Here is a 26,175-nt window from a genome sequence, read left to right as displayed (position 1 = left end):
GACTTATTATTAATTATTAATTATTAATTATCCTATTTGTACACTCTCTGTAACCATTTCTACCTCATTTTTTGCAACGTATTTGTACATGAAAGTATTTAATTCATGTCTTATTGATGTCTGAGAAGCTCTAGGGCTGGGATGGTCTACCTCAAGAAATGCTGTATTTTAAAAAAAGAGGAAAAAAAGGCAAAAAAAAAAAAAAAAAAGAGAAAAAAAAAAAGATAAAAAGAAAAAAATTAATATTACACAGTATTAAAGAGATTACCTGAACAAATCCTGGCCTTGGGGTGTTGAGGAGGGGGAATCGCGGTTCCAGGGGGGTTTTTTGGGGTGAAATCGCGGTTCCAAAGGGGATTTTTTGGGGGGAAAATCGCAGTTTTTTTAGGGTTTTTTTGGGGAAAATCGCTGTTCCAGAGGGATTTTTTTTTTTAGGAAAATCGCGGTTCCAGAGGGGATTTTGGGGGTGAAATCGCGGTTTCAGAGGGATTTTTTTTTGAGGAAAATCGCGGTTCCAAAGGGATTTTTGGGGAGGGAAAATCTCGGATCCAGAATGGATTTTTTGGGGGGTGAAGTCGCGGTTCCAGGGGGTTTTTTTTGGGGTGAAATCGCGGTTCCAAAGGGGATTTTTTGGGAGGGAAAATCGCGGTTTCTTAGGGTTTTTTTGGGGGGGAAAATCGTGGCTCCAGAGGGATTTTTTGGGGGGAAAATCGCGTTTCCATGGAGATTTTTTGGGGAGGAAAATCGCGGATCCAGAATGGATTTTTGGGGGGGTGAAGTCGCGGTTCCAGGGGGGTTTTTTGGGGTGAAATCGCGGTTCCAGAAGGGATTTTTTGGGGGGAAAATCGCGGTTCCAGGGGTTTTTTTTTGGGGTGAAATCGCGGTTCCAGAATGGATTTTTTGGGGGGAAAATCGCGGTTCCAGGGGTTTTTTTTTGGGGGTGAAATCGAGGCTCCAGAAGGGATTTTTTGGGGGAAAATCGCGGTTTTCACGATGGGAGGAGCGCGCTGGAGGAGCCTCGGGGCTCTGTTGCCACCTCGTGGCTCCTCAGCCCATCCTGGGGCCGGCTCTGCCACGTCGGGGTCCGGGGGAGCCGGGGAGGGTCCGGGGGTACCCGAGGGGAGCCCGGGGGAACCCGGGGAGGGTCCGGGGAGGGTCCGGGGGGAGCCTGGGAGGGTCCGGGGGGACCCGGGGGGACCCGGGGAGGGTCCGGGGGGAGCCTGGGAGGGTCCGGGGAGGGTCCGGGGGGAGCCTGGGAGGGTCCGGGGAGGGTCCGGGGGGAGCCTGGGAGGGTCCGGGGAGGGTCCGGGGGTACCCGAGGGGAGCCCGGGGGAGCCCGGGGGGACCTGGGGAGGGTCCGGGGAGGGCCCGGGGAGGGTCGGGGGGACCCGGGGAGGGTCCGGGGGGACCCGAGGGGACCCGGGGAGGGTCCGGGGGGAGCCGGGGGGAACCCGGGGGAGCCGGGGAGGGTCCGGGGAGGGTCCGGGGAGGGTCCGGGGGGACCCGGGGGAGCTGGGGAGGGTCCGGGGGTACCCGGGGAGGGTCCGGGGAGGGACCCGAGGGGAGCCCGGGGGAGCCGGGGAGGGCCCGGGGGGACCCGGGGGGACCCGAGGGGAGCCCGGGGGAGCCGGGGAGGGCCCGGGGAGGGTCCGGGGGGAGCCTGGGAGGGTCCGGGAAGGGTCCGGGGGGACCCGGGGGAGCTGGGGAGGGTCCGGGGGTACCCGAGGGGAGCTCGGGGGAGCCGGGGAGGGTCCGGGGAGGGACCCGAGGGGAGCCCGGGGGGGCCGGGGAGGGTCCGGGGAGTGTCCGGGGGGACCCGAGGGGACCCGGGGAGTGTCCGGGGGTACCCGAGGGGACCCGGGGAGGGTCCGGGGGGACCTGGGAAGGGTCCGGGAAGGGTCCGGGAGGACCCGGGGAGGGTCCGGGGAGGGACCCGAGGGGAGCCCGGGGGAGCCGGGGAGGGTCCGGGGAGGGTCCGGGGGGACCCGAGGGGACCCGGGGAGGGTCCGGGGGGACCCGAGGGGACCCGGGGAGGGTCCGGGGAGGGTCCGGGGCTGCTCCCCCGAGCCGGGCCGGGTGTCCCAAGGAGCGGAACCACCCCAGAGCGCAGCCCCAGCTCGGGGCAGCCCCACGGGTGGAGCTCGGGATGCTCCAGGGTGAGGATCTGGGGAGCGAGGGCGGCCGCAGAGGTGAACAAATGTCAGCGGCAGCTCTGAAATCGCCTTGGAGCTCCTCCTGCACAGCGTGACCGAGCTTTGGTTCCATCTGCGGCTGGTTTGGGACGCGTTTGTGCCCGTGGCCACATTGGAACGCTTGGGGGGCAAGTTGGGGGCTTGTGGCTCTGTTGGGAACGGCGAGAAGAACGACACAAACTCTCCTGGGTGTTAAACAGCACAGCAAAGTTTGTTATTCTGGATTTTCTTTCATAGACGCCTTGGGGGTGAAACTCTCGCTGCTCATTAAAGCAGCTCATCACCATCATTAATTAATTGGAACATCAGCCCTTGAGTGCAGAGATTCTTGTCCTTCTCCAGGGGCTGTTTGGGTTCTCTCTCCTGTTTTGTCGGAAATGAGATTTGAGAGGATTCAGAGCGCAAAAATGAGAATCCCGTGACTCAGCCAGGCTCTGTTCCCTCCTCTTTGCATTCAGCATCCGCCGGGGCTGCGGATGGAACCCGCGGGGCTCTGTGAGGTCAGGGCCGCTCCTGGGACACCCAGAACGCCGGATCCCCGCTGCTGCCCAGCCATGAGGCCGCTCCTGCTCCTGCTCCTGCTCCTGCTGGCCTCGGGTGGCCGCGGCGATGACACCGTGGCTGCCACCGTGGGCCGGCACACCATGAGCCGCATCGCAGAGCTGCTGGCCGGCTCCGAGTGCCGGCAGCTGCAGGCGGAGCTCAACAGCCCCGAGGAGGAGCTGGGGAGCCTGGAGGAACCTCCCGGAGCTGTCCCCGAGGAGAAAAACCTCGGGGGGAACAACCCCAGGGGGAACAACCTCGAGGGGAACAAACCCAGGGGGAACAACCTCCAGGAGAACAACCGGAACAACCCCAAGGGGAACAACCCCAGTGGGAACAAACCCGAGATGAACAACCTCCAGGAGAACAACCCCAGGGGGAACAACCTCGATGGGAACAACCCCAGGGGGAACAACCCCAGGGGGAACAACCTCGAGGGGAACAACCTCGAGATGAACAACCTCCAGGGGAACAACCCCAAGGGGAACAACCTCCAGGAGAACAACCCCAAGGGGAACAACCCCAGGAGGAACAACCTCGATGGGAACAACCCCGAGATGAACAACCTCCAGAAGAACAACTTCCAGGAGAACAACCTCCAGGAGAACACCCCCAAGGGGAACACCCCCAAGGGGAACACCCCCGAGGGGAACACCCCAAAAGGGAACACCCCCGAGGGGAACACCCCAAAAGGGAACACCCCCAAGGTGAACACCCCCGAGGGGAACACCCCCGAGGGGAACCCCCCCGTCCTCCGCCGCTGGTTCGGGCGCAGCCCCCGGGGATGCTCGGAAGCGCTGCGGCTCTGGCTGGTGACAGCAGGAGAAGCGACCACCTGGGACCACCTGGTCCGTGCCCTGCACCACATCGGCCGCTCCGACATCGCCCGGGAGCTGGGGAAAAACCTGAACCAAGCCCGGAGCCTGGAGCTGCGGAGGAACGTGGAGGGCTACAGGAGGAGCGTGCAGCACCTGAGCTCGGCGCAGCTGCGGCCGCCGGAGCCCAGGGCCAGGAGGGCTCCGCTGCCCGGGGAGATGCTCTTCCAGCGGCAGCCGCCCCCCAGCTACAGCCGCGGCCTCCTGGGCTGGCTCCGGCCCGTGCTTCTGGGTGTGTTCGGAGCCTTCCTGAGCTCCGTGCTCCTCACGGGCACCGCCGTCTATTGCTGCCACTGGAGGAGGATCCTGAGCGCCTGAGCAAGGGCAGAGCCCGGGGGATGCCGAGAGGAAAAGCGGAGCCCAGGGGATGCCCAGAGGAAAAGCAGAGCTCAGTAAAGCCTCGTGGAGGGGTTGGAATCCAAACACGGCCTCAGCGTGTTCTCCTGGGCAGGGGAGGCTCGTTCCTGGCTCGTTCCTGGCTCGGTTCTTGGCTCGTTCTTGGCTCGTTCCTGGCTCGGTTCTTGGCTCGTTCCTGGCTCGTTCTTGGCTCGGTTCTTGGCTCGGTTCTTGGCTCGTTCCTGGCTCGGTTCTTGGCTCGTTCCTGGCTCGTTCTCGGCTCGTTCTTGGCTCGGTTCTTGGCTCGTTCCTGGCTCGTTCCTGTCTCGGTTCCTGTCTCGGTTCTTGGCTCGCTCTTGGCTCGTTCTTGGCTCGTTCCTGGCTCTCTCTTGGCTCGTTCTTGGCTCGTTCCTGGCTCGTTCTCGGCTCGTTCCTGCCTCGGTTCTTGGCTCGGTTCTTGGCTCGTTCTTGGCTCGGTTCTTGGCTCGTTCTTGTCTCGTTCTTGGCTCGCTCTTGGCTCGTTCTTGGCTCGTTCTTGGCTCGTTCTTGGCTCGTTCTTGGCTCGTTCCTGGCTCTCTCTTGGCTCGTTCTTGGCTCGTTCCTGCCTCGGTTCTTGGCTCGTTCCTGGCTCGTTCCTGGCTCGTTCCTGGCTCGTTCTTGGCTCGTTCTTGGCTCGTTCTTGGCTCGGTTCTTCGCTCGTTCTTGGCTCGTTCCTGTCTCGGTTCTCGGCTCGTTCTCGGCTCGTTCTTGTTCTTGAGGACAATGTCGTTGAATTCCTGGTGGATACAGGGCCAATATATCCCGTGTTAAATACTTTAGAAGGCAAACCGAGCCGGGACATGGTGGATTTGCTCGGGGGAGTGAAACGAGGCCTTTTCCCCAAGCTTTAAAATGTAAATTGTGGCAGCAGGGGGGGACTCGGCAGTTCCTGTGCGAGCAGGGGGGGTCGGACGGACACACAACCCCAGGGGGGTCCAAAATTCCCTGGATTTGCAGGAACGGGGTTGATGTGACTCAAAACCAGGAGCCAGAATTGGCCGGGAAGGGCTCGGGATGAGCTTTGGGCTGTGCCCGGGGGGGGTTTCAAAGCCTTGGATCCCTCTCCAACCCTCCAAAAAATTCCTGGATTCTCCTCCAGGGCAGGGATGAGCTTTGGGCTGTGCCTGGGGGGGTTTCAAAGCCTTGGATCCCTCTCCAACCCTCAAAGAAATTCCTGGATTCTCCTCCAGGGCAGGGATGAGCTTTGGGCTGTGCCCGGGGGGGGGTTTCAAAGCCTTGGATCCCTCTCCAACCCTCCAAAAAATTCCTGGATTCTCCTCCAGGGCAGGGATGAGCTTTGGGCTGTGCCCGGGGGGGTTTCAAAGCCTTGGATCCCTCTCCAACCCTCCAAAAAATTCCTGGATTCTCCTCCAGGGCAGGGATGAGCTTTGGGCTGTGCCCGGGGGGGTTTCAAAGCCTTGGATCCCTCTCCAACCCTCCAAAAAATTCCTGGATTCTCCTCCAGGGCAGGGATGAGCTTTGGGCTGTGCCCGGGGGGGTTTCAAAGCCTTGGATCCCTCTCCAACCCTCCAAAAAATTCCTGGATTCTCCTCCAGGGCAGGGGTTGGGGTTGGACCCCCCAAATTTCGGAGCGGTCACCCCCGGAATTCCCGGAGCGAGGAGGGAACAGAAGCACAGGGCAGGCAGGAGAAGTCGTTAAAACAAGATGGACATAACTCTTTATTGCAAATTCCAAAGTAAAAAGATGTACAGTACAAAGGAACTCAAAAGTTCAGCCATGGAACTCCCAGCCCGTCCCTCCTTCCTCCGCCGGCTCCATCCTCCTCCTCCTCTCCCCGGGTCCAACAGAACCGAGAGCGGAACCGGGGGTGGGAGAGGAGGAGGAGGAGGAGGATGAAGCAGCTCGGGGGGAACAGCCGGGGGTGTCAGGGGGGAGAACCGCTCCTGCCCCCCCGGGCCGAGGGTGCGGGACGGGCACAGCAGAGATTTTTGTCACCCCCTCCTCACCCCCCAGAGCCCGCCACCCTCATTAGGGCGCTAATTAAAGCCTCACAACACCCCTGTGAGGTAGGGAATGATCCGAGTTTCCAGGTGGGGAGAACTGGGAATTCTCCATCCCCGTGCCCAGTTAAACCAGTGCTCCCAGTTTGTGTGTGTGTGTGTGACACGAGGTGCAACCAAAGCTCTGGGGTCGCTTTAACCCAGCAGAAAAATCCACATTTGTTAAATTAAACCGAAATTAAACTAAACTCAGATTTAATTAAATTAAACTGAACTCAGAGTTGTGTTCGGTATGGAAGAGAATTCCATGAGCAGAACTGAAATAGGAAAAACAATTCCTGATTCAGCTGTAAAATCCACATTTGTTAAATAAACCGGGGTGAACTCAGAGTTGTGTTTGCTAAAAAAAAGGGAATTCCATGAGCAGAACTGAAATAGGAAAAACAATTCCAGGTTTGGCTGTAAAATCCACATTTGTTAAATAAACTGGGGTGGACTCAGAGTTGTGTTTGCTAAAAAAAAGGGAATTCTGGGGAGAGCAGAACCGAAATAGGAAAAGCAATTCCTGATTCAGCTGTAAAATCCACATTTATTAAATTAAACTGGGGTGAACTCAGAGTTGTGTTTGGTATGGAAGAGAATTCCATGAGCAGAACTGAAATAGGAAAAACAATTCCTGGTTCAGCTGTAAAATCCACATTTGTTAAATTAAACTGGGGTGAACTCAGAGTTGTGTTTGCTAAAAAAAAGGGAATTCCATGAGCAGAACTGAAATAAGAAAAGCAATTCCCGGGTTCAGCTGTAAAATCCACATTTGTTAAATAAATTGGGATGAACTCAGATTTGTGTTTGGTGTGGAAGAATTCCAGAGTGACCAGAACTTAAATAGGAAAAGCAATTCCTGATTCAGCTGTAAAATCCACATTTGTTAAATTAAACCGGGGTGAACTCAGAGTTGTGTTTGGTATGGAAGGGAATTCCATGAGCAGAACTGAAATAGGAGAAGCAATTCCCGCTGCCTTTGTCTGGTGCCGGGGGCCGGGGCCGCCTGGGGGGTCAGCACAGAGACCCCAGGGTGGGACCCCGGGATGGGACCCCAGGGTGGGACCCCAGGGTGGGACCCCAGGGTGGGACCCCAGCATGGGACCCCGGGGTGGGACCCCGGGATGGGACCCCAGGATGGGACCCCAGGGTGGGACCCCGGATGGGACCCCAGGGTGGGACCCCAGGGTGGGACCCCAGGATGGGACCCCAGGATGGGACCCCGGGGTGGGACCCCAGGGTGGGACCCCAGGATGGGACCCCAGGGTGGGACCCCAGGGTGGGACCCCAGGGTGGGACCCCAGGGTGGGGCTGGGGTCGGGCTCTGACAGCACCGGGGGGCAGCAGGAGCACCCAGCCCCCCCCGGGGGGGATTTGGGTCTTTTTGGGGTCTTTGTAGGAAAAATGATGGAGGGGGGCTGCAGGTGAGGGGTGAGGGGCTATAGGGTGAGGAGCTATAGGGTTATGGGATGAAGGGCTATAGGGTGAGGGGCTATAGGGTGAGGGGCTATAGGGTGAGGGGCTGTAAGGTGAGGGGTTATAGGATAAGTGACTATAGGATGAAGGGTTATAGGGTGAGGGGCTGTGGGATGAAGGGTTTATAGGGTGGGGAATTATAGGATGAGAGGTGAGGGACTATGGGATGAGGGACCATGGGATGAGGGATTATAGGGTTATAGGATTATAGGGTGAGGGTTATAGGGTTATTGGGTTATAGGGTGAGGGGTTATTGGGTGAGGGTTATAGGGTGAGGGGTTATTGGGTTATAGGGTGAGGGTTATAGGGTTATTGGGTTATAGGGTTATAGGGTGAGGGTTATAGGGTTATAGGGTTATAGGGTTATAGGGTGAGGGGTTATTGGGTTATAGGGTTATAGGGTTATAGGGTGAGGGGTTATTGGGTTATTGGGTTATTGGGTTATAGGGTTATTGGGTTATAGGGTTATTGGGTTATAGGGTTATTGGGTTATAGGGTGAGGGTTATAGGGTGAGGGTTATAGGGTTATAGGGTTATTGGGTTATTGGGTTATTGGGTTATTGGGTGAGCAGTTTCAGGCTGAGCCATCACTGAACGTCCTCCTCTGCCAGAGCAGATCCAGCACGGAGCATCCTCACCTGGGACCCTCACCTGGGACCCTCACCTGGGACCCTCACCTGTGTGTGACCCTCACCTGGGTGTGACCCTCACCTGTCTGGGGACCCTCACCTGGGACCCTCACCTGTGTGTCACCCTCACCTGTGTGTGACCCTCACCTGTGTGTCACCCTCACCTGTGACCCTCACCTGGGACCTTCACCTGTGCATCACCCTCACCTGTGTGTCACCCTCACCTGTGTGTGACCCTCACCTGTGTGTGACCCTCACCTGCCGGGGCCTGAGCCCCTCCCGGCACCCCCCAAACCCCTCCAGGAGCTCCTCCTGCAGCTCCCAACACCTGGAACAACCCTCCGAGGGGAGGAGGAGTGCGAGAAACACCCGGGACAGGACCTCACGGCCTCCCCTCGCGCACAGGAAATGGATTTCTGCTTCTTTCGGCTCGGAGGAATCGCTGATGGCGCTGGGTAAGGAAGGAACCGTGAGGCTTCTGACACCATAATCCTCAACATCCAAATATTGGGCTTATTTTTGGTTTTAAATTTCATTTTTGCAGCAGAAAAAAATCATTCAAACTGAATTTATTAATTTTTTTTCCCCCAAATATTGTGTTTTATTTCCTTCCTCTTTTCTCCTTTCCTTTCCTTTCCTTTCCTTTCCTTTCCTTTCCTTTCCTTTCCTTTCCTTTCCTTTCCTTTCCTTTCCTTTCCTTTCCTTTCCTTTCCTTTCCTTTCCTTTCCTTTCCTTTCCTTTCCTTTCCTTTCCTTTCCTTTCCTTTCCTTTCCTTTCCTTTCCTTTCCTTTCCTTTCCTTTCCTTTCCTTTCCTTTCCTTTCCTTTCCTTTCCTTTTTTTTATATTTTTTCCCATTTTTTCCCCATTTTTCCCATTTTTTTTCCATTTTCTTTCCATTTTTTCCCATTTTTTCCCCATTTTTTCCCATTCTTTTCCCATTTTTTCCCATTTTTTCCCATTTTTCCCCATTTTTTCCCATTTTTTTCCATTTTTTTCCATCTTTTCCCATTTTTCCCCATTTTTTCCCATTTTTCCCCATTTTTTCCCATTTTTTTCCATTTTTTTCCATTTTTTCCCATTTTTTCCCCATTTTCTCCCATTTTTCCCCATTTTTTCCCATTTTCTTTCCATTTTTTTCCCATTTTTTCCCATTTTCCTTCCATTTTTTCCCATTTTCCCCATTTTTTTCCATTTTCTTTCCATTTTTTTCCCCATTTTTAAAAATTTTTTCTTTCCAATTTTTCCCATTTTTTTCCATTTTCTTTCCATTTTTTCCCATTCTTTCCCCATTTTTTCCCATTTTTTTTCCATTTTCTTTCCATTTTTTTCCCATTTTTTCCCCATTTTTTCCCATTTTCTTTCCATTTTTTCCCATTTTCCCCATTTTTTTCCATTTTTCTTTCCATTTTTTTCCCATTTTTTAAAATTTTTTCTTTCCATTTTTTCCCATTTTTTCCATTTTCCTTCAATTTTTTCCCATTTTCTTTCCATTTTTTTCCCATTTTCCCCATTTTTTTCCCGTTTTTTCCCCATTTTCCCCTATTTTTCCATTTTTTCTTCATTATTTACCATTTCCTTTTTAAATTTACTTTTTCCCCAGCTGGATTTTAACCAGAGAAAAGCGAATAAATCATCTCAGGATGGAATTTCGTTACCGCCCTCCCCTCCAGGCTTTTGGATGAACCCAAAAAATGACAAAATTAACCCAAAAAAGGAGAATTTTGGAGGGAAATGGATTTGAATTTTGCCTTTCCTAACCCCAAATTCTGCTCCCCAAACCCCAAAAGGTGAAATTTGGGTGAGACACCAAAACCCCCCGAGATTTTCACCCAAAATTTCCCCATCAGAGAAAAACCTACCCTGGGGGAAAAAAACCCAAAAAAAACCCCAAAAAATTAAAAAAAAACCCAAAAAAACACCCCAAAACTTTTAATTTTCATAGAACAAAACCTCCAAACCTCCTCCCTCCCCTTCCTGCCTCTCAAACTCAAAAAATCCAAAATAAATCATTTATTTCCAGAGTTTGAAGGGACTTTTTTTTTGGTTTTATTTCCAAGTTTTTTTGAGTTTTGCCAGCACAAAACGTCAACGCGTCACCTACGAGACTCAGCCTAAGAAAAATTACGAAATTCAGCCAAATCTTGCATAGAAGTTGTCGATTTATTGCACATTGGAACCCAAAAAATCGACACTTTTGCTGCTGCAAATAAAGCTTTTTTTGTTAAAATCTAGTTTATTGGAGGGATTTTTAATTTGGAATTTTTTTTGTTGTTGTATTTTATATTTTATATTTTATTTTATTTTTTTTTTTTGCTTTGGGGAATATTTCCTGGCTATCTAAAATCTAAGGAGAACAGAAAAAATCTTAAAAAAATAAAAATAACCATGGACAATGGCATAAGCCAGAAGCCATTCTATAATTTTTTTTTTTTTTTTTTTGTAGTTCTTTCGTATTTACAAAAAAAAAAAGCATGCCAATAAAATAAAATGATATATTACAGTATTTATAATATTCTCTTAAAAAGTTCAACCACGCTTTGCTATTTTTTTTTTAAATTTTTTTCCATTTTTTTTTTTTTTTGTGTATATACATATGTATGTAGAATTAAATTATTTTTTTTTTTTAATTTTTTATATTTTTTTTTTGTGTTTCTTTGTTGTTATTTTGATTTATTTTATTCATCTTATGAGGAAAAAGGGGGGCAGGACAGGAGATGCGCCCCGAGGTCGGGGTTTGTTTGATTTCAGGTGATTCTGGGTTTTTTTCTGGCTTTTATGGGATGATAAAAAACTGAAATTTTGAGTTTTTTTGGGGTTGTTTTATTTGGTTTTGTGCCCCCTTGGTTTGGGTACCCCCCGCTTTGGAGGGGGCTGCACCCCCTTGGGTTCCCCCCAAAACCCGAGTGGGGTTTAACCCCAAAATTGAGCCCCAAAACTGAGCTGGGGATGGGGAAAACGCAGAGGGGACCCCCAAAACTCCTCCTGGTAACCCCAAAACCTCTCCTGGTCACCCCAAAACTGAGCTGGGGATGGGGAAAACCCAAAAGGGACCCCCAAAACCGAGCTGGGGATGGAGAAAATGCAGAGGGGACCCCCAAAACCTCTCCTGGTCACCCCAAAACTGAGCTGGGGATGCGGAAAACACACAAGGGACCCCCAAAACCCCTCCTGGTCACCCCAAAACTGATCTGGGGATGGGGAAAATGCACAAGGGACCCCCAAAACCCCTCCTGGTCACCCCAAAACCTCTCCTGGTAACCCCAAAACTGAGCTGGGGATGGGGAAAACCCAAAAGGGACCCCCAAAACCGAGCTGGGGATGGGGAAAATGCAGAGGGGACCCCCAAAACCCCTCCTGGTCACCCCCAAATAGAGCTGAGGATGGGGAAAATGCACAAGGGACCCCCAAAACCCCTCCTGGCCACCCCAAAACCTCTCCTGGTAACCCCAAAACTGAGCTGGGGATGGGGAAAATGCAGAGGGGACCCCAAAACTCCTCCTGGCCACCCCAAAACTGAGCTGGGTATGGAGAAAATGCAGAGGGGACCCCAAAACCCCTCCTGATCACACCCAAATAGAGCTGAGGATGGGGAAAACACAGAAAGGACCCCCAAAACTCCTCCTGGTGACCCCAAAACTGAGCTGGAGATGGGGAAAACACAGAGGGGACCCCAAAACCCCTCCTGGTCACACCCCAAAACCGAGCTGGGGATGGAGAAAACACAGAAGGGACCCCCAAAACTCCTCCTGGTCACCCCAAAACTGAGCTGAGGATGGGGAAAACGCAGAGGGGACCCCCAAAACCTCTCCTGGCCACCCCAAAACTCCTCCTGGCCACCCCAAAACTGAGCTGGGTATGGAGAAAATGCAGAGGGGACCCCCAAAACCCCTCCTGGTCACCACAAAACCCCTCCTGGTCACCCCAAAACTGAGCTGAGGATGGATAAAACCCAGAGGGGACCCCCAAAACTGAGCTGGGGATGGAGAAAATGCAGAGGGGACCCCCAAAACTGAGCTGAGGATGGGGAAAATGCACAAGGGACCCCCAAAACCCCTCCTGGTCACCCCCAAATAGAGCTGAGGATGGGGAAAACACAGAAAGGACCCCCAAAACCCCTCCTGGCCACCCCAAAACTGAGCTGGGTATGGAGAAAATGCAGAGGGGACCCCCAAAACCCCTCCTGGTCACCCCAAAACTGAGCTGGGGATGGAGAAAACCCAGAGGGGACCCCCAAAACCGAGCTGGGGATGGGGAAAACACAGAAAGGACCCCCAAAACCCCTCCTGGCCACCCCAAAACCCCTCCTGGCCACCCCCAAACCCCTCCTGGTCACCCCAAAACCCCTCCTGGTCACCCCCAAACCCTCAGTGCCTCCCCCCCAGGGCAGGAGAAGCTCGGGGGGAGCCCCAAACCCTCCCTCCACCCCAAAACTCCCCAAATCCCCACCAGAAGAGGGAATTTTAACATTTTTAATCAACTTTTTTTTCACCATTTATCTCTCCCAAAAAAAAAATCAGAAGTGTCAGCGCTGCAGGATGGAGGCGGAAGGAGAATTAATATTAACGATCAATTATTAATATTAATATTAATTAATATTAAATATTGCAGGATACAACTGGCCTTGCTGGCTTCTTGAAGCCCTAAGTTTTGGATTTACACGGTTTAAAATAAAAAACATTCCCAAATTTATCCCATTTTGGTGAAGTCCAGAGCAGCATTTTGAAATTTTGTTCTCGTTTTAAGTGTGCGAAATAGAAATAAATAGAATAGAAATAATAGCGTGCAAAAAAAGAAATAAAAATAAAAATAAAATAATAATAAAAAAAGTAAAAAAAAAAAAAACCCTCATGGCTGTATGGAAAATAAAAAGTTATTTAAATAAAGATTTAAATTAATAAAGATTTAAATGAATAATTCATTCATTTCCTTGGTGGGTTCTGCTGGGGGAAGTTGGTTTTTTTTTGGGGGTGGATTTTGGGGTGTTTTGGGGTATTTTGGGTACTTTTGGAGTATTTTTGGGTGTTTTGGGGTATTTTTTTTGGCTGTTTTGGGGTACTTTTGGGTATTTTTTGGGGGTGTTTTGGGGTATTTTGGGGAGGATTTCAGGGTATTTTGGGGTATTTTGGGGTATTTTGGAGTGTTTTGGGGTATTTTGGGCAATTTTGGGGTATTTTTGGGGCATTTTGGGGTATTTTTTGGGCTGTTTTGGGGTATTTTTGGGGGTATTTTGGGCTGTTTTGGGGTATTTTGGGGTATTTTGGGGTGTTTTGGGCTATTTCGGGCTATTTTTTGGGCTACTTTGGGGTATTCTGGGGTATATTTTTGGGGTATTTTTGGCCATTTTGGGGTATATTTTTGGGATATTTTGGGGTATTCTGGGGTATTTTGGAGAGGATTTTGGGGTGGTTTTGGGTATTTTGGGGTATTTTGATGTGTTTTGGGGTATTTTGGGGAGGACTTTGGGGTATTTTGGTGTATTTTGGGAGTATTTTGGGGGTATTTTGGGGTGTTCTGGGGTGTTGTGGGGTATTTTGGGATGTTTTGGGGTATTTTGGGATGTTTTGGGGTATTTTAGGCATTCTGGGGTATTTTGGGTTGTTTTGGAGTATTTTCAGGTATTTTATGAGTTGTTCTGGAGTATTTTTGTGAGTTTTGGGCTATTTTTGGGGCTATTTTTGGCTATTTTGGGCTATTCTTGGGGTATTTTGGGCTATTTTGGGCTATTCTTGGGGTATTTTGGGCTATTTTGGGCTATTCTTGGGGTATTTTGGGCTATTTTTGGCTATTTTGGGCTATTCTTGGGGTATTTTGGCTATTTTGGGCTATTCTTGGGGTATTTTGGGCTATTTTTGGCTATTTTGGGCTATTCTTGGGGTATTTTGGGCTATTTTTGGCTATTTTGGGCTATTCTTGGGCTATTTTGGGCTATTTTTGGCTATTTTGGGCTATTCTTGGGCTATTTTGGGCTATTTTTGGCTATTTTGGGCTATTCTTGGGGTATTTTGGGCTATTTTTGGGCTATTTTTGGGCTATTTTGACCTATTTTTGTGTATTTTTCCCCCCTTTTACCAACCCATCCACGGAATATCCTGAAACCGCTGGCGGGCAGGAGCATCACTGAGTTTTCTCTCCAAATCCAGCGCAGGGTAAATAAAAAGCTGGGGTTTTTTTTTCGTGGTTTGTTTTTTTTTTATGGCTTGACACACCTGTGTGGACAGGTGAGCGCAGGTGTCTCCTGCTCGTGGTTCCTCATGCATGGTCCCTGCTCGTGCCTTTTCATTTTTCATGCAGAAATCGCTTTCCAAACAACATTTGGAGTTGTTTTTTTTGGGGGGGGGGGGTTGTGGGGTGGCTCCAGGCTCCCAAACCAAACCCATGGAGAAACCAAAATGTAAATAATAAATAATAATAATAATAAAATCTCAAATAAACCATGAGGATTAAGTGGGGTTAATGCTTGATTTGTTTCATTTTTCATCTTTTTTTTTTTTTGTTCTACTTGTTTTAACTCTTTTTCAAATTTTTTTTTTCGATTTTTTTTCCATTTTTTTTCAATTTTTTTCCTTTTTTTTTTTGCTGCTTAACTAAATCCAAATCTAATTCCGCACGAACAAACCCCATTAACGCCGCGACTTTCTGGGTTTTCTCCCGAGAATAACCGACAAAATGGGAAAAAAAAAAAAAAAACCCAAAAAACCCAAAAATAATAAATCCATTTGGGGCTGCTTTGGAAAATACATGAATCCCAGCAGCAGGTTTTGTTTTTCTCTGTGTGTGTTTGTGTTTTTGTGTGTGATTTATTTCGCTTGTTTGTCCTAAGTTGCATTGACTGATGTGGAACATGCAGTATCCACCTGCCCAAACAATAGAAAATCCTTTTTTTTTTTTTTTTTTTGTGGGTTTTTTTTTTCCCTTTTTTTTTTTTTTGTTATTTTTTTTTTCGTGTTTAAATGTTTGTTTACAGGGTCCTTTAAACAGGTGGTAGGTCACTGCTTTTAGATGCAACGCTGTCACACGGTAAGCAGACTATGTTTGGTATAAGATCTTCAGGTAAGTGTCTCCACAGCTCTTCTGTATTGATATATTTCAAGAAGTTTGTAAACAATTTTTTTGTCTTTTTTCTTTTTTCGCTTGCAAATACTTTAATTCATACAATTCTACTATTTTTTTTTTTTTTAAATTAATTTTTTTAAAATTTTTTTTTTTTTTCCCTTTTTTAATCTATTTTTTTTTTTTTCCTCTCTCCTCTCTCCCCCTGTGTGTGTGTGTGTGTGTGTGTGTGTATTTTTATTTTTTTTTTGTGTGTCTCAACACTTGTGTTCCCTGTCTTTTTGTCTCTTTGCCTTTTCTCTCCTCCCCTCCTCCGCCCGCTGCTGTTTCTCCTTCTCGGGTTTGGTGACGCTGTCGTAGGAGGGCAGCGACGCCGTGGACGGGGTTCCTTCCTTTTTCTCCCTGTTTGCTCCCCCGTTTTCCAGTTTGGGGGCGGCGGGTCTGCGGCTGATGAATCCTCGTCGCGCCAAACGAGCCCTGTAGGCCCTCTGGATCACCACGGCCGACACCTCCTCCTGCTTGCGCCGCAGCGTGGTGGTGATGGGCTCGTAAGACACTTTGGAAGGGTTGGAAGCCACGAACCTCTCCTCCATCTGCTGCCTCAGGATATCCAGCTCCCCGCTGTCCCCCAGCACGCGTTTGGTGAAGGCAAACAGGATGTCCAAGCAGTGGATCCTGTCCCCGCTCACCATCGGCAGGTCCATGGCGATCAGTTCGATGGTGTTGGGCTTGGGGACGCGCAGCGGGTGCTCCAGGGCGTCGGCGAAATCCGCCAGCTTGCTGTACTCGATGAACTGCGTGGCGTCGGGGTCGAACTTCTCCCAGATCTCGTAGAACGTCTCGAAGTCGTCCTCGCTGAGCGGGTCGGCGCTCTCCTCCGTGGCCACGCTGAAGTTCTCCAGGATGATGGCGATGTACATGTTGACCACGATGAGGAAGGAGATGATGATGTAACTGACGAAGAAGAATATCCCCACCGAGGGGTTCCCGCAGTCCCCCTTGAAGCCGCTGCCCGGGTGCTCCTTGTCCAGGTCGCAGTCGGGCGGGCGGTTGAGGATGGGCAGCAGGAGCCCGTCCCAGCCCGCCGAGGTGGTGATCTGGAACAAGCAGATCATGCTGTTGCCGAAGGTCTCGAAGTTGAACATGTCGTCGATGCCGGCCTCGTGCTTGACGTAGGCGAAGTTGGACATGCCGAAGATGGAGAAGATGAACATGACCAGGAAGAGCAGGAGGCCGATGTTGAACAAGGCGGGCAGGGACATCATTAAGGCAAAAAGCAGCGTGCGGATGCCCTTGGCTCCCTTGATCAGGCGCAGGATGCGGCCGATGCGAGCCAGGCGGATGACTCGGAACAGGGTGGGGGACACGAAGTACTTCTCGATGATCTCAGCCAGGAACATCCCTGAAGGACAGAGGAAACCAGTGTGAGGGTGGGGAGGCACGGGCTGCCGCTCCCTCTGGGCTCGGAGATGGGTGGGACAGCGTGGTGGGGTTTTGGGGGGGGTCTGGGTTAGGGTGGCACCTTCAGGCAGGTAAATCCTCCTCAAGTGGAGGAGAAGCTCCAACCTCTGCTCCCTGTGGCCAGGGCCGGGCTGAGGGAACAGCTGGAGCTGGGGCAGGGCTGGGAGAGCAGGAAAAGGTTCTCCCAGAGCTCCAGGAGAGCAGGAAAAGGTTCTCCAGAGCTCCAGAAGAGCAGGAAAAGGTTCTCCAGAGCTCCTGGGGTGCCCAGGGCCAGGCTGGAGCTGTATCAGGCTGGGAGAGCAGGAAAAGGTTCTCCAGAACTTCAGGGATGCCCAGGGCCAGGCTGAGGGAACAGCTGGAGCTGTGGAAAACTGTTCCTGGAGAGCAGGAAAAGGTTCTCCAGAGCTCCAGGAGAGCAGGAAAAGGTTCTCCAGAGCTCCAGGAAAGCAGGAAAGGTTCTCCAGAGCCCCAGGAGAGCAGGAAAAGGTTCTCCAGAGCTCCAGGAGAGCAGGAAAAGGTTCTCCAGAGCCCCAGGAGAGCAGGAAAAGGTTCTCCAGAGCTCCAGGAGAGCAGGAAAAGGTTCTCCAGAGTTCCAGGAGAGCAGGAAAAGGTTCTCCCAGAGCTCCAGGAGAGCAGGAAAAGGTTCTCCAGAGCTCCTGGAGAGCAGGAAAAGGTTCTCCAGAGCTCCTGGGGTGCCCAGGGCCAGGCTGGAGCTGTATCAGGCTGGGAGAGCAGGAAAAGGTTCTCCAGAACTTCAGGGATGCCCAGGGCCAGGCTGAGGGAACAGCTGGAGCTGTGGAAAAGTGTTCCAGGAGAGCAGGAAAAGGTTCTCCAGAGCTCCAGGAGAGCAGGAAAAGGTTCTCCAGAGCTCCAGGAGAGCAGGAAAAGGTTCTCCAGAGCTCCTGGAGAGCAGGAAAAGGTTCTCCAGAACTCCAGGAGAGCAGGAAAAGGTTCTCCAGAGCTCCAGGAGAGCAGGAAAAGGTTCTCCAGAGCTCCTGGAGAGCAGGAAAAGGTTCTCCAGAGCTCCAGGAGAGCAGGAAAAGGTTCTCCCAGAGCTCCAGGAGAGCAGGAAAAGGTTCTCCAGAGCTCCAGGAGAGCAGGAAAAGGTTCTCCAGAGCTCCAGGAGAGCAGGAAAAGGTTCTCCCAGAGCTCCAGGAGAGCAGGAAAAGGTTCTCCCAGAGCTCCAGAAGAGCAGGAAAAGGTTCTCCAGAGCTCCTGGGGTGCCCAGGGCCAGGCTGGAGCTGTATCAGGCTGGGAGAGCAGGAAAAGGTTCTCCAGAACTTCAGGGATGCCCAGGGATGGGCTGAGGGAACAGCTGGAGCTGTGGAAAAGTGTTCCTGGAGAGCAGGAAAAGGTTCTCCAGAGCTCCAGGAGAGCAGGAAAAGGTTCTCCAGAGCTCCAGGAGAGCAGGAAAAGGTTCTCCAGAGCTCCAGGAGAGCAGGAAAAGGTTCTCCAGAGCTCCAGGGGTGCTGGGACAGCGCTCCAGGGATTGTTGTGGGGTCTGTGCAGGAGCTGCAGCTGCACTGGATGATCCCTTCCAGCTCAGGACATTCCAGGATTCTGTGATTCAAGGTCCTAACTCAAGGGAGAGGGAAGAGGTTGAGCCAGAGAAGGATCCATCCCTCCTGGACAACGATGATGGAACCCCCTGCCACGGCAGCCAGGCCCCAGACTCAGCCCTGAAGGCGCTAAAAGTGAGAGATAAACCCGATTTCAAATCTGGGGCTGAGTTTTAGGCTGTGGGATGGTCTGAGGGCTGGTGGTTTGAGTGGTGCCTCACTCCCACCCCTTTGTGAGGTTTATTTTGCGGATCAGACGCTAAAATCCTCAAAACCTGCTGGAGGAAACGCGGATTTAACACTCAAACAAACCCCAGTCAGAGATGGCAAATCCTGTGCTGTGGCAGGAAGCTTTTCCAGAGGCTCCTGAGAGCTAAAACATCCTGGTGAGGCGAGTGAAAGTTCAGTTTTAAACACAGAGAAAGCAAATTCCAAGCTTTTTACTCCACACAGCTGGAAAGGAAGGTCAAGAACAGAGGGGAGAGACACCAGGGGCAGACAAATTCCACCACCATCTCCTCCCAGGGCTCAAGGAGAAACCTTCAAGAGGTGAAGAGCATCCCTGTCATCACTCACCCACGATGGACAGAATCACCACCACGAAGTCGAAGATGTTCCAGCCGATGGTGAAGTAGTAGTGGCGCAGGGCGAACATCTTGAGCACGCACTCGCAGGTGAAGAAGATGACGAAGACGAAGTTGATCCAGTAGAGGATGTCCTCCATCTGCTTGCTCTGCGTGTCCGTCTCCACCATCATGGTCACCATGTTGAGGCAGATGAGCATCATGATGACGATGTCGAAGGCTTGCTGCGTGACGAAGTCGAAGACGGCGCCCTGGATGCGGTTCTGCGGCACGGGGAGAGAGGAGGAGCGGGGTTGGGAGATATTGATATTTATTTATATTTATATTTATATATATTTATATTTATATTTATATTTATATTTATATTTATATTTATATTTATATTTATATTTATATTTATATTTTATATTTATATTTATGTTTATGTTTCTATTTATATTTTATATTTATATTTATATTTATATTTATATTTATATTTATATTTATATTTATATTTATATTTTATATTTATATTTTATATTTATATTTATGTTTATGTTTCTATTTATATTTTATATTTATATTTATATTTATATTTATATTTATATTTATATTTATATTTATATTTATATTTATATTTATATTTATGTTTATATTTATATTGATATTTATATTTATATTTATGTTTATATTTATATTGATATTGATATTGATATTTATGTTTATATTTATATTGATATTGATATTGATATTGATATTGATATTTATATTTATATTTTATATTTATATTTATTGCCATTATTTGTACCCCACCATGCTACTACAGCCCTACTAGCAGGAGGATTATATTTATATTTATACTTATTTATATTTATATTTATATTTATATTTATATTTATATTTATATTTATATTTATAGCCATTATTTGTACCCCACCATGCCACTACAGCCCTACTAGCAGTAGGGTTATATTTATTTATATTTATATATATATATATTTATGTTTATGTTTATGTTTATGTTTATATTTATATTTGTATTTATATTTATATTTATATTTATATTTATATTTATATTTATATTTATATTTATATTTATTGCCATTATTTTTACCTCACCATGATACTACAGCCCTACTAATAGGAGTGTTATATTTATATTTATATTTATATTTATATTTATATTTATATTTATATTTATATTTGTATTTGTATTTGTATTTGTATTTGTATTTGTATTTATATTTATATCTTGGAATTACTGGAATTGTTGGAATTATTGGAATAAGTGTTGGAATAATTGGAATAATTATTGGAATAAGTGTTGGAATAATTGGAATAAGTGTTGGAATTACTGGAATAATTGTTGGAATAATTGGAATAATTGTTGGAATAATTGGAATAATTGTTGGAATAACTGGAGTAATAGTTGGAATTATTGGAATAATTGTTGGAATTATTGGAATAATTGTTGGAATTATTGGAATAATTTCAGCCAGGAGAAAGGGAACGCTCCTGGTGACAAAAATTCCATTTAAATCCGCTCCACATCTCCTCCCTGCACTCACCAGAGGTCTTGGAATGGGTTTTTGAGGCTTCTTGGAGCCCAGTTTTTTCATGGCATTGTAGTATTTCTTTTGTTCTTCTGTCATGAAAATGTCTTGACCTCCAAAGTAAAGGAGAAAATAAAAAATTTGGTTACAATCAGCTCATCCAGAAGGGAAAGGAGTAAAGCCCAGCTGGGTAAATGTTATTTCAGACAGAAATAATTCACATTAATCCCCCAGAGTGCACTGATCTCCCTTTAAAAATTACATTCATTTTAAAATTTTAAAATTAAATTTTAATTTTTTTTATTTCAAAATTTGAAAATTAAAATTTTAATATTTTTTTTCCCTTTTAAAATTTGAAAATTGAAATTTTAATATTTTTTTTTCCTTTTAAAATATTAAAATGGAAATTTAATTTTTTTTCTTTGAAAATTTTAAAATTAAAATTTGAATTTTTTTTTTTTTCTTTAAAACTTTTAAAGAAAATTAAATTTATAATAACAATAATAATAATAATAAAATTTAAAGGAAAAGGTGTAAAAAAAAAAAAAAAAAACCCAAAATGCCCCAAAATATAACCCAGGGGAAATATTTAATTTACCTTGAGATACATTTTGGGCTTTTTATTTTAGGAAAGATGTAAAAAAACCCCAAAATGCCCCAAAATGAAGCCCAGGGGAAATGTTTGAGCAACATTTTGGGGTTTTTTTTTTGTAGGAAAGGCATTAAAAAAACCCCAAAATGCCCCAAAATATAAGCCAGGGGAAATATTTAATTTACCTTGAGCTACATTTTGGGCTTTTTATTTTAGGAAAGATGTAAAAAAACCCCAAAATGCCCCAAAATATAACCCAGAAAAAATTTTTCATCCACTTTGAGCTGCATTTTGTGCTCCCCGTTGTGCTCAGCCACCCCTGGGAGGCTCCAAAAAGCCCCAAAAAAATCAGTTTTATGCCCCAAAATGATTTTTATTTTGCAGATAAAACCACCACCAGCCTGGTCCTGGAATAAAAAGCAAACAAAAATCACTTATCTTTTTCTTTTGTTGATTGAAGTTGTCGATGATGACGCCGATGAACAAGTTGAGGGTGAAAAAGGAACCGAAGATGATGAAGATGACGAAGTAAATGTACATGTAAATGTTGTCCTCGTATTTGGGTTGTTCTTCTTGCTGAAATGGAGATAAAAACAGCAAAAAAAATGACATTTTGGAGGCAAAAAAATGCAGGCAAAATGAGATCGGTTGTGTTTGTAAATTCGAAGATGTTGGAGCAAAAAAGATGCAAAAATCAGAATATTTTTATTTTTATTTGTAAATAATATTTGTGAATATTATATATTGAAAAAAAAAAAGGCTTCTGCAAGTTTTAATTTTGATTTTTAGCAAAGCAAAAGAGGGGATGGAATTAAAGGGAGGGGAGTTTTTGGGGTTTTTTTGTACCTTTCTGGAATCAACAGCTGCGTACATGATGTCCATCCAGCCCTTGAATGTAGCCTGGCAAAGAAAAGGAAGAATTCACCCAAAATATGAAAATGAACCTGAATTGGGACTCCTGATGGTCCTGTGTAATAAACTTTACTATTATTTAAATATTTCTCTTTTCATTTCATGTTTTTTCATTTCATAAATGTATTTTTTTCAGTTAATAAATCAATTTTTTTATTTAATAAATCTATTTTTTATTTAATATTTTTTTATTTTTTAATATAAATTTAAATACATATAAAATAGAAAAATAAATATAAAAATAAATATGAATATAATAAAAATAAATATAAGAATAAAAATAAAAATAAATATAATAAAAATAAATGTGCAAATATAAAAGGAAAAAGAAAAAATATATAAATATAAATAAAAATGTAAATATATCAATACATAAAATATAAATATATAAAAATAAAATAATAAATAAATAATAAATAAGGATTAATATGTAAAAATATAATTATATGAAATAAAAATAAATATATATAAATATATAAATATAAATATACCAATATATAAAATATAAACAGAAATATATAAAATAAAAAATAAATATATATATAAATATATATAAATATAAATATATAAAAATAAAAATAAATATATATAAATATAAATATTAATATATAAACCCCAAAAAAGAAATAGAAATATATATAAATATAAATATAAATTTATAAACCAAAAATAAATATATAAAAACATATATAAATATATATAAATAGAAATAGAAATATATAAACCCAAAAAATAAATATATATAAATATATATAAATATAAATATAAATTTATAAACCAAAAAATAAATATATAAAAATATATATAAATATATATAAATATAAATATAAATATATAAATTAAAATTAAATATATATATAATATATATAATATATATAATAAATATTATATATATAAATATATAATAATATATTAAAAATAAAAAAATAAAAAATAAAAATATAAATATAAATATAAAAAATAAAAATAAAAATAAATATAAAAAATAAATATAAAAAATAAAAATAAAAATAAAAATAAAAATAAAAATAAAATAAATATAAAAAATAAAAATAAAAATATAAATATAAATATAGCACCTTCCTCTAATCACCCAGGATTCTGTGAGTCCCTGAACACTAACACCGTTATTTCAGAGAGAAGAACTCCACATCAAAGCAAACTCACCACCTGCAGCAGAGCCAGGTATCCCGCCCCAACGTTGTCAAAGTTAATTTTCACATTCTTCCAGCGGATCTCCGTGGAGTTGGGAGGCATCAGAGCTTCGCAGTCAGTCTTGTTGTTAACAACATCTATCTCAAAGCGATGCTCAGCTGTTTCATTAAAGCAGTAATGATATTTCCCGGCAAACAGGTTAACCCCCATAATGCTGAAAATCAGCCAGAAGATAAGGCAGACCAACAAGACATTCATAATGGAAGGGATAGCGCCAACCAAGGCGTTGACAACCACCTGTGTTGGGAGGGGTGGGAAAAAGTTTCAGTATAAAACACGAGGAGGAGACAGCGAGCATCACTACAGCTGGTTTTGGGGGGAACAGCTGGACGGGGACCACCGACACCTCGGATTTTACTCCATGGAGAAGTGAGTCCAACCTTCAAATTCCGTTCCAGAGCTCTGTTTTCCAAATAAAAACAGGCCACGTGGTTGGGGATTTATTTTGTTGATTTTTTTTTTTTGATTATTTATTTTGTTGATTTATTTTGTTGATTTATTTCATTTATTTTGTTGATTTATTTTATTTATTTATTTTCTTTTTTTATTTTGTTGATTTATTTTGTTTATTTATTTATTTTACATATTTTGTTGATTTATTTTGTTGATTTGTTTTGTTTGTTTATTTTGTTGATTTATTTAATTTATTTATTTTGTTTATTTATTTGGTTTATTTATTTTGTTCATTTATTTTTTTGATTTATTTTGTTCATTTTTTTAATTTATTTTATTTATTTATTTATTTATTTTATTTATTTTGTTGATTTATTTCATTTATTTATTTTGGTTTTGATTTATTTTGTTCTTCAGTAATTCTTTAATCTGATTTGAATTGCCCAGAGGGACAGGGGGGCTCAGACTCTCACGGATGATCCGAGGACACCTCAGATTTTACTCCATGGAGAAGTTAGAAGTGATTCCAACCTTCAAATTCTGTTCCAGAGCTCTGTTTTCCAAATAAAAACAGGCCAAGTGGTTGGGGATTTATTTTGTTGATTTATTTTGTTCATTTATTTTATTTATTTTGTTTGTTTATTTTGTTGATTTTATTTATTTATTTATTTATTTTATTTATTTATTTAATTTATTTTGTTGATTAATTTAATTTATTTCCTTATTTAATTAATTTATTTAATTTATTTTGTTGATTTATTTTGTTGATTTATTTATTTCATTTATTTAATTAATTTATTTTGTTGATTTTATTTATTTATTTCTTTATTTATTTAATTATTTTATTTTGTTGATTTATTTGGTTTATTTATTTTATTTATTTTGTTGATTTATTTTGTTCATTTACTTTGTTCATTTACTTTATTTTTTATTTATTTTGTTCTTCAGTAACTCTTTTCTCTGATTTGAATCTCCCAGCCTCTCACGGATGAGAATTTGGAATTTTCCCATCACCTTTTTCCGGTGAATTGAGGATTTTTTGGGTCAGTGGCTCCCTCCAGCCGTTCCCCACATCCAAACCGAGCTGTTTTCACTCCGGGCTCGGTCCTGCTCCCAGCAGGGGCTGCGGAAACGGGGTCAGGACCCAGCCCAGCATCACCGTGGTCACACCAAAACGACACCCGGGTGACACCGAGGACAACGCAAGGCCACTCGTGTCACCCGGGTCACGACACCCAGATCACACCGAGGACAACACCAGGCCACTCGTGTCACCGGGTAACGACACCCGGGTCACACCGAGGACAACGCAAGGCCACTTGTGTCACCCGGGTCACACCAAGGACAACGCAAGGCCACTCGTGTCACCGGGTAACGACACCCGGGTGACACCGAGGACAACGCAAGGCCACTCGTGTCACTCGGGTCACACTGTGGACCAAGCAAGGCCACTCGTGTCACCGGGTAACGACACCCGGGTCACACCGAGGACCAAGCAAGGTCACTCGTGTCACCGGGTCACGACACCCAGGTCACACCGAGGACCAAGCCAGGACACTTGTGTCACCCGGGTCACATTGTGGACCAAGCCAGGCCACTCGTGTCACTCGGGTCACACCGAGGACAATGCAAGGTCACTCGTGTCACCGGGTAACGACACCCAGGTCACACCGAGGACCAAGCAAGGCCACTCGTGTCACCGGGTCACGACACCCGGGTCACACCGAGGACAACGCCAGGCCACTCGTGTTGTCCCAGGCAGAGCTCAGCATGCACCCGGCAGGCTCCCGAGGACAGAAAAGCCATGTTCCTCCCTCCAAACTGCACCAAAAAGGGACAGAGATGGCTTTTGTCACAGCTCATCTCTCCCGAATTCCAAATTTTTCTAATTCCAAATTTTTCTAATTCCAAATTTTTCTAATTCCTTTTCCTAATTCCAAATTTTTCTAATTCCAAATTTTTCTAATTCCTTTTTTCTGATTCCAAATTTTTCTAATTCCTTTTTCTAATTCCAAATTTTTCTAATTCATTTTCCTAATTCCAAATTTTTCTAATTCCTTTTCCTAATTCCAAATTTTTCTAATTCCAAATTTTTCTAATTCCTTTTCCTAATTCCGAATTTTTCTAATTACAAATTTTTCTAATTCCTTTCTCTAATTCCAAATTTTTCTAATTCCAGATTTTTCTAATTCCAAATTTTTCTAATTCCTTTTCCTAATTCCAAATTTTTCTAATTCCTTTCTCTAATTCCAAATTTTTCTAATTCCAGATTTTTCTAATTCCTTTCTCTAATTCCAAATTTTTCTAATTCCTTTTTCTAATTCTGAATTTTTCTAATTCCTTTTTTCTAATTCCAAATTTTTCTAATTCCTTTTTCTAATTCCTTTTTCTAATTCTGAATTTTTCTAATTCCTTTTTTCTAATTCCAAATTTTTTAATTTGGGAGCATCGCTGGCCAACACAAATGTGAGCTTTTAATCGAGGCGGCTCAGCGGGGTATTCGGTCTGTGATGGAGATCTCCTAATTAAGATTCCTGATTCAGATTAATAAATGAACACGATATTATAAATTAAATATATAAAATATATTAATATTAATATAGATATAAATATATAAATCAAAACCATCGCCTCGGTTGTGAGACTCGAGCGCGTGTGGGAAGCCCCAGGGGTGGGACAGGTATATAAAAATAAAAATTAATATATATAAATACAAATACACTGATTTATTCCAGCTACTACACTTTGGGGGGGTCACTGATATATATATATATAAATATATA

The 26,175-nt window shown here is 44.9% G+C and overlaps 2 protein-coding genes and 1 long non-coding RNA gene across 7 annotated transcripts in view; 1 reads left to right on the top strand and 2 right to left on the bottom strand.

The window, feature by feature from the left end:
• Window positions 1–2,702: 2,702 nt before the first annotated feature.
• Window positions 2,703–4,033, top strand: TMDD1 (transmembrane and death domain 1). Its single transcript, XM_086870420.1, has one exon. It carries the CDS (start codon window positions 2,747–2,749, stop codon window positions 3,926–3,928), a length of 1,182 nt encoding a protein of 393 aa, XP_086726546.1. The 5' UTR covers window positions 2,703–2,746; the 3' UTR covers window positions 3,929–4,033.
• Window positions 4,034–5,638: 1,605 nt separating this feature from the next.
• LOC147647890 (uncharacterized) lies at window positions 5,639–8,815 on the bottom strand. The gene is made up of 2 exons (XR_015281288.1): window positions 8,302–8,815; window positions 5,639–8,271 (listed from the first exon to the last, which is right to left on the bottom strand). It is a non-coding gene; the product is annotated as an uncharacterized LOC147647890 (long non-coding RNA).
• Window positions 8,816–10,116: 1,301 nt separating this feature from the next.
• SCN8A (sodium voltage-gated channel alpha subunit 8) overlaps window positions 10,117–26,175 on the bottom strand; it is a 76,392-nt gene continuing 60,333 nt past the window's right edge. For 3 of the 5 annotated variants that reach the window (XM_086870417.1, XM_086870416.1, XM_086870418.1), the window contains 6 exons: window positions 22,952–23,236; window positions 21,719–21,772; window positions 21,311–21,448; window positions 20,296–20,400; window positions 18,741–19,011; window positions 10,117–16,546 (listed from right to left, as the gene is read on the bottom strand). In XM_086870417.1, the coding sequence (XP_086726543.1) occupies window positions 15,402–16,546; window positions 18,741–19,011; window positions 20,296–20,400; window positions 21,311–21,448; window positions 21,719–21,772; window positions 22,952–23,236 (1,998 nt within the window). In that variant the 3' untranslated portion in view covers window positions 10,117–15,401. The remainder of the gene's footprint in view (window positions 16,547–18,740; window positions 19,012–20,295; window positions 20,401–21,310; window positions 21,449–21,718; window positions 21,773–22,951; window positions 23,237–26,175) is intronic. The other 2 variants (XR_015281286.1, XR_015281287.1) reach the window with 2 other exon arrangements.

This window comes from Cyanistes caeruleus, chromosome 32 (genome assembly GCF_971803275.1).
Source record: "Cyanistes caeruleus chromosome 32, bCyaCae1.hap1.1, whole genome shotgun sequence".
In the NCBI taxonomy this organism is placed as follows: domain Eukaryota; kingdom Metazoa; phylum Chordata; class Aves; order Passeriformes; family Paridae; genus Cyanistes; species Cyanistes caeruleus.
This window is presented reverse-complemented; position numbering and strand designations above follow the sequence as displayed.

Excerpts from the sequence above, each read along its gene's own strand:
- TMDD1 (XM_086870420.1), top strand. The coding sequence starts at position 2,747 with ATGAGGCCGCTCCTGCTCCTGCTCCTGCTCCTGCTGGCCTCGGGTGGC.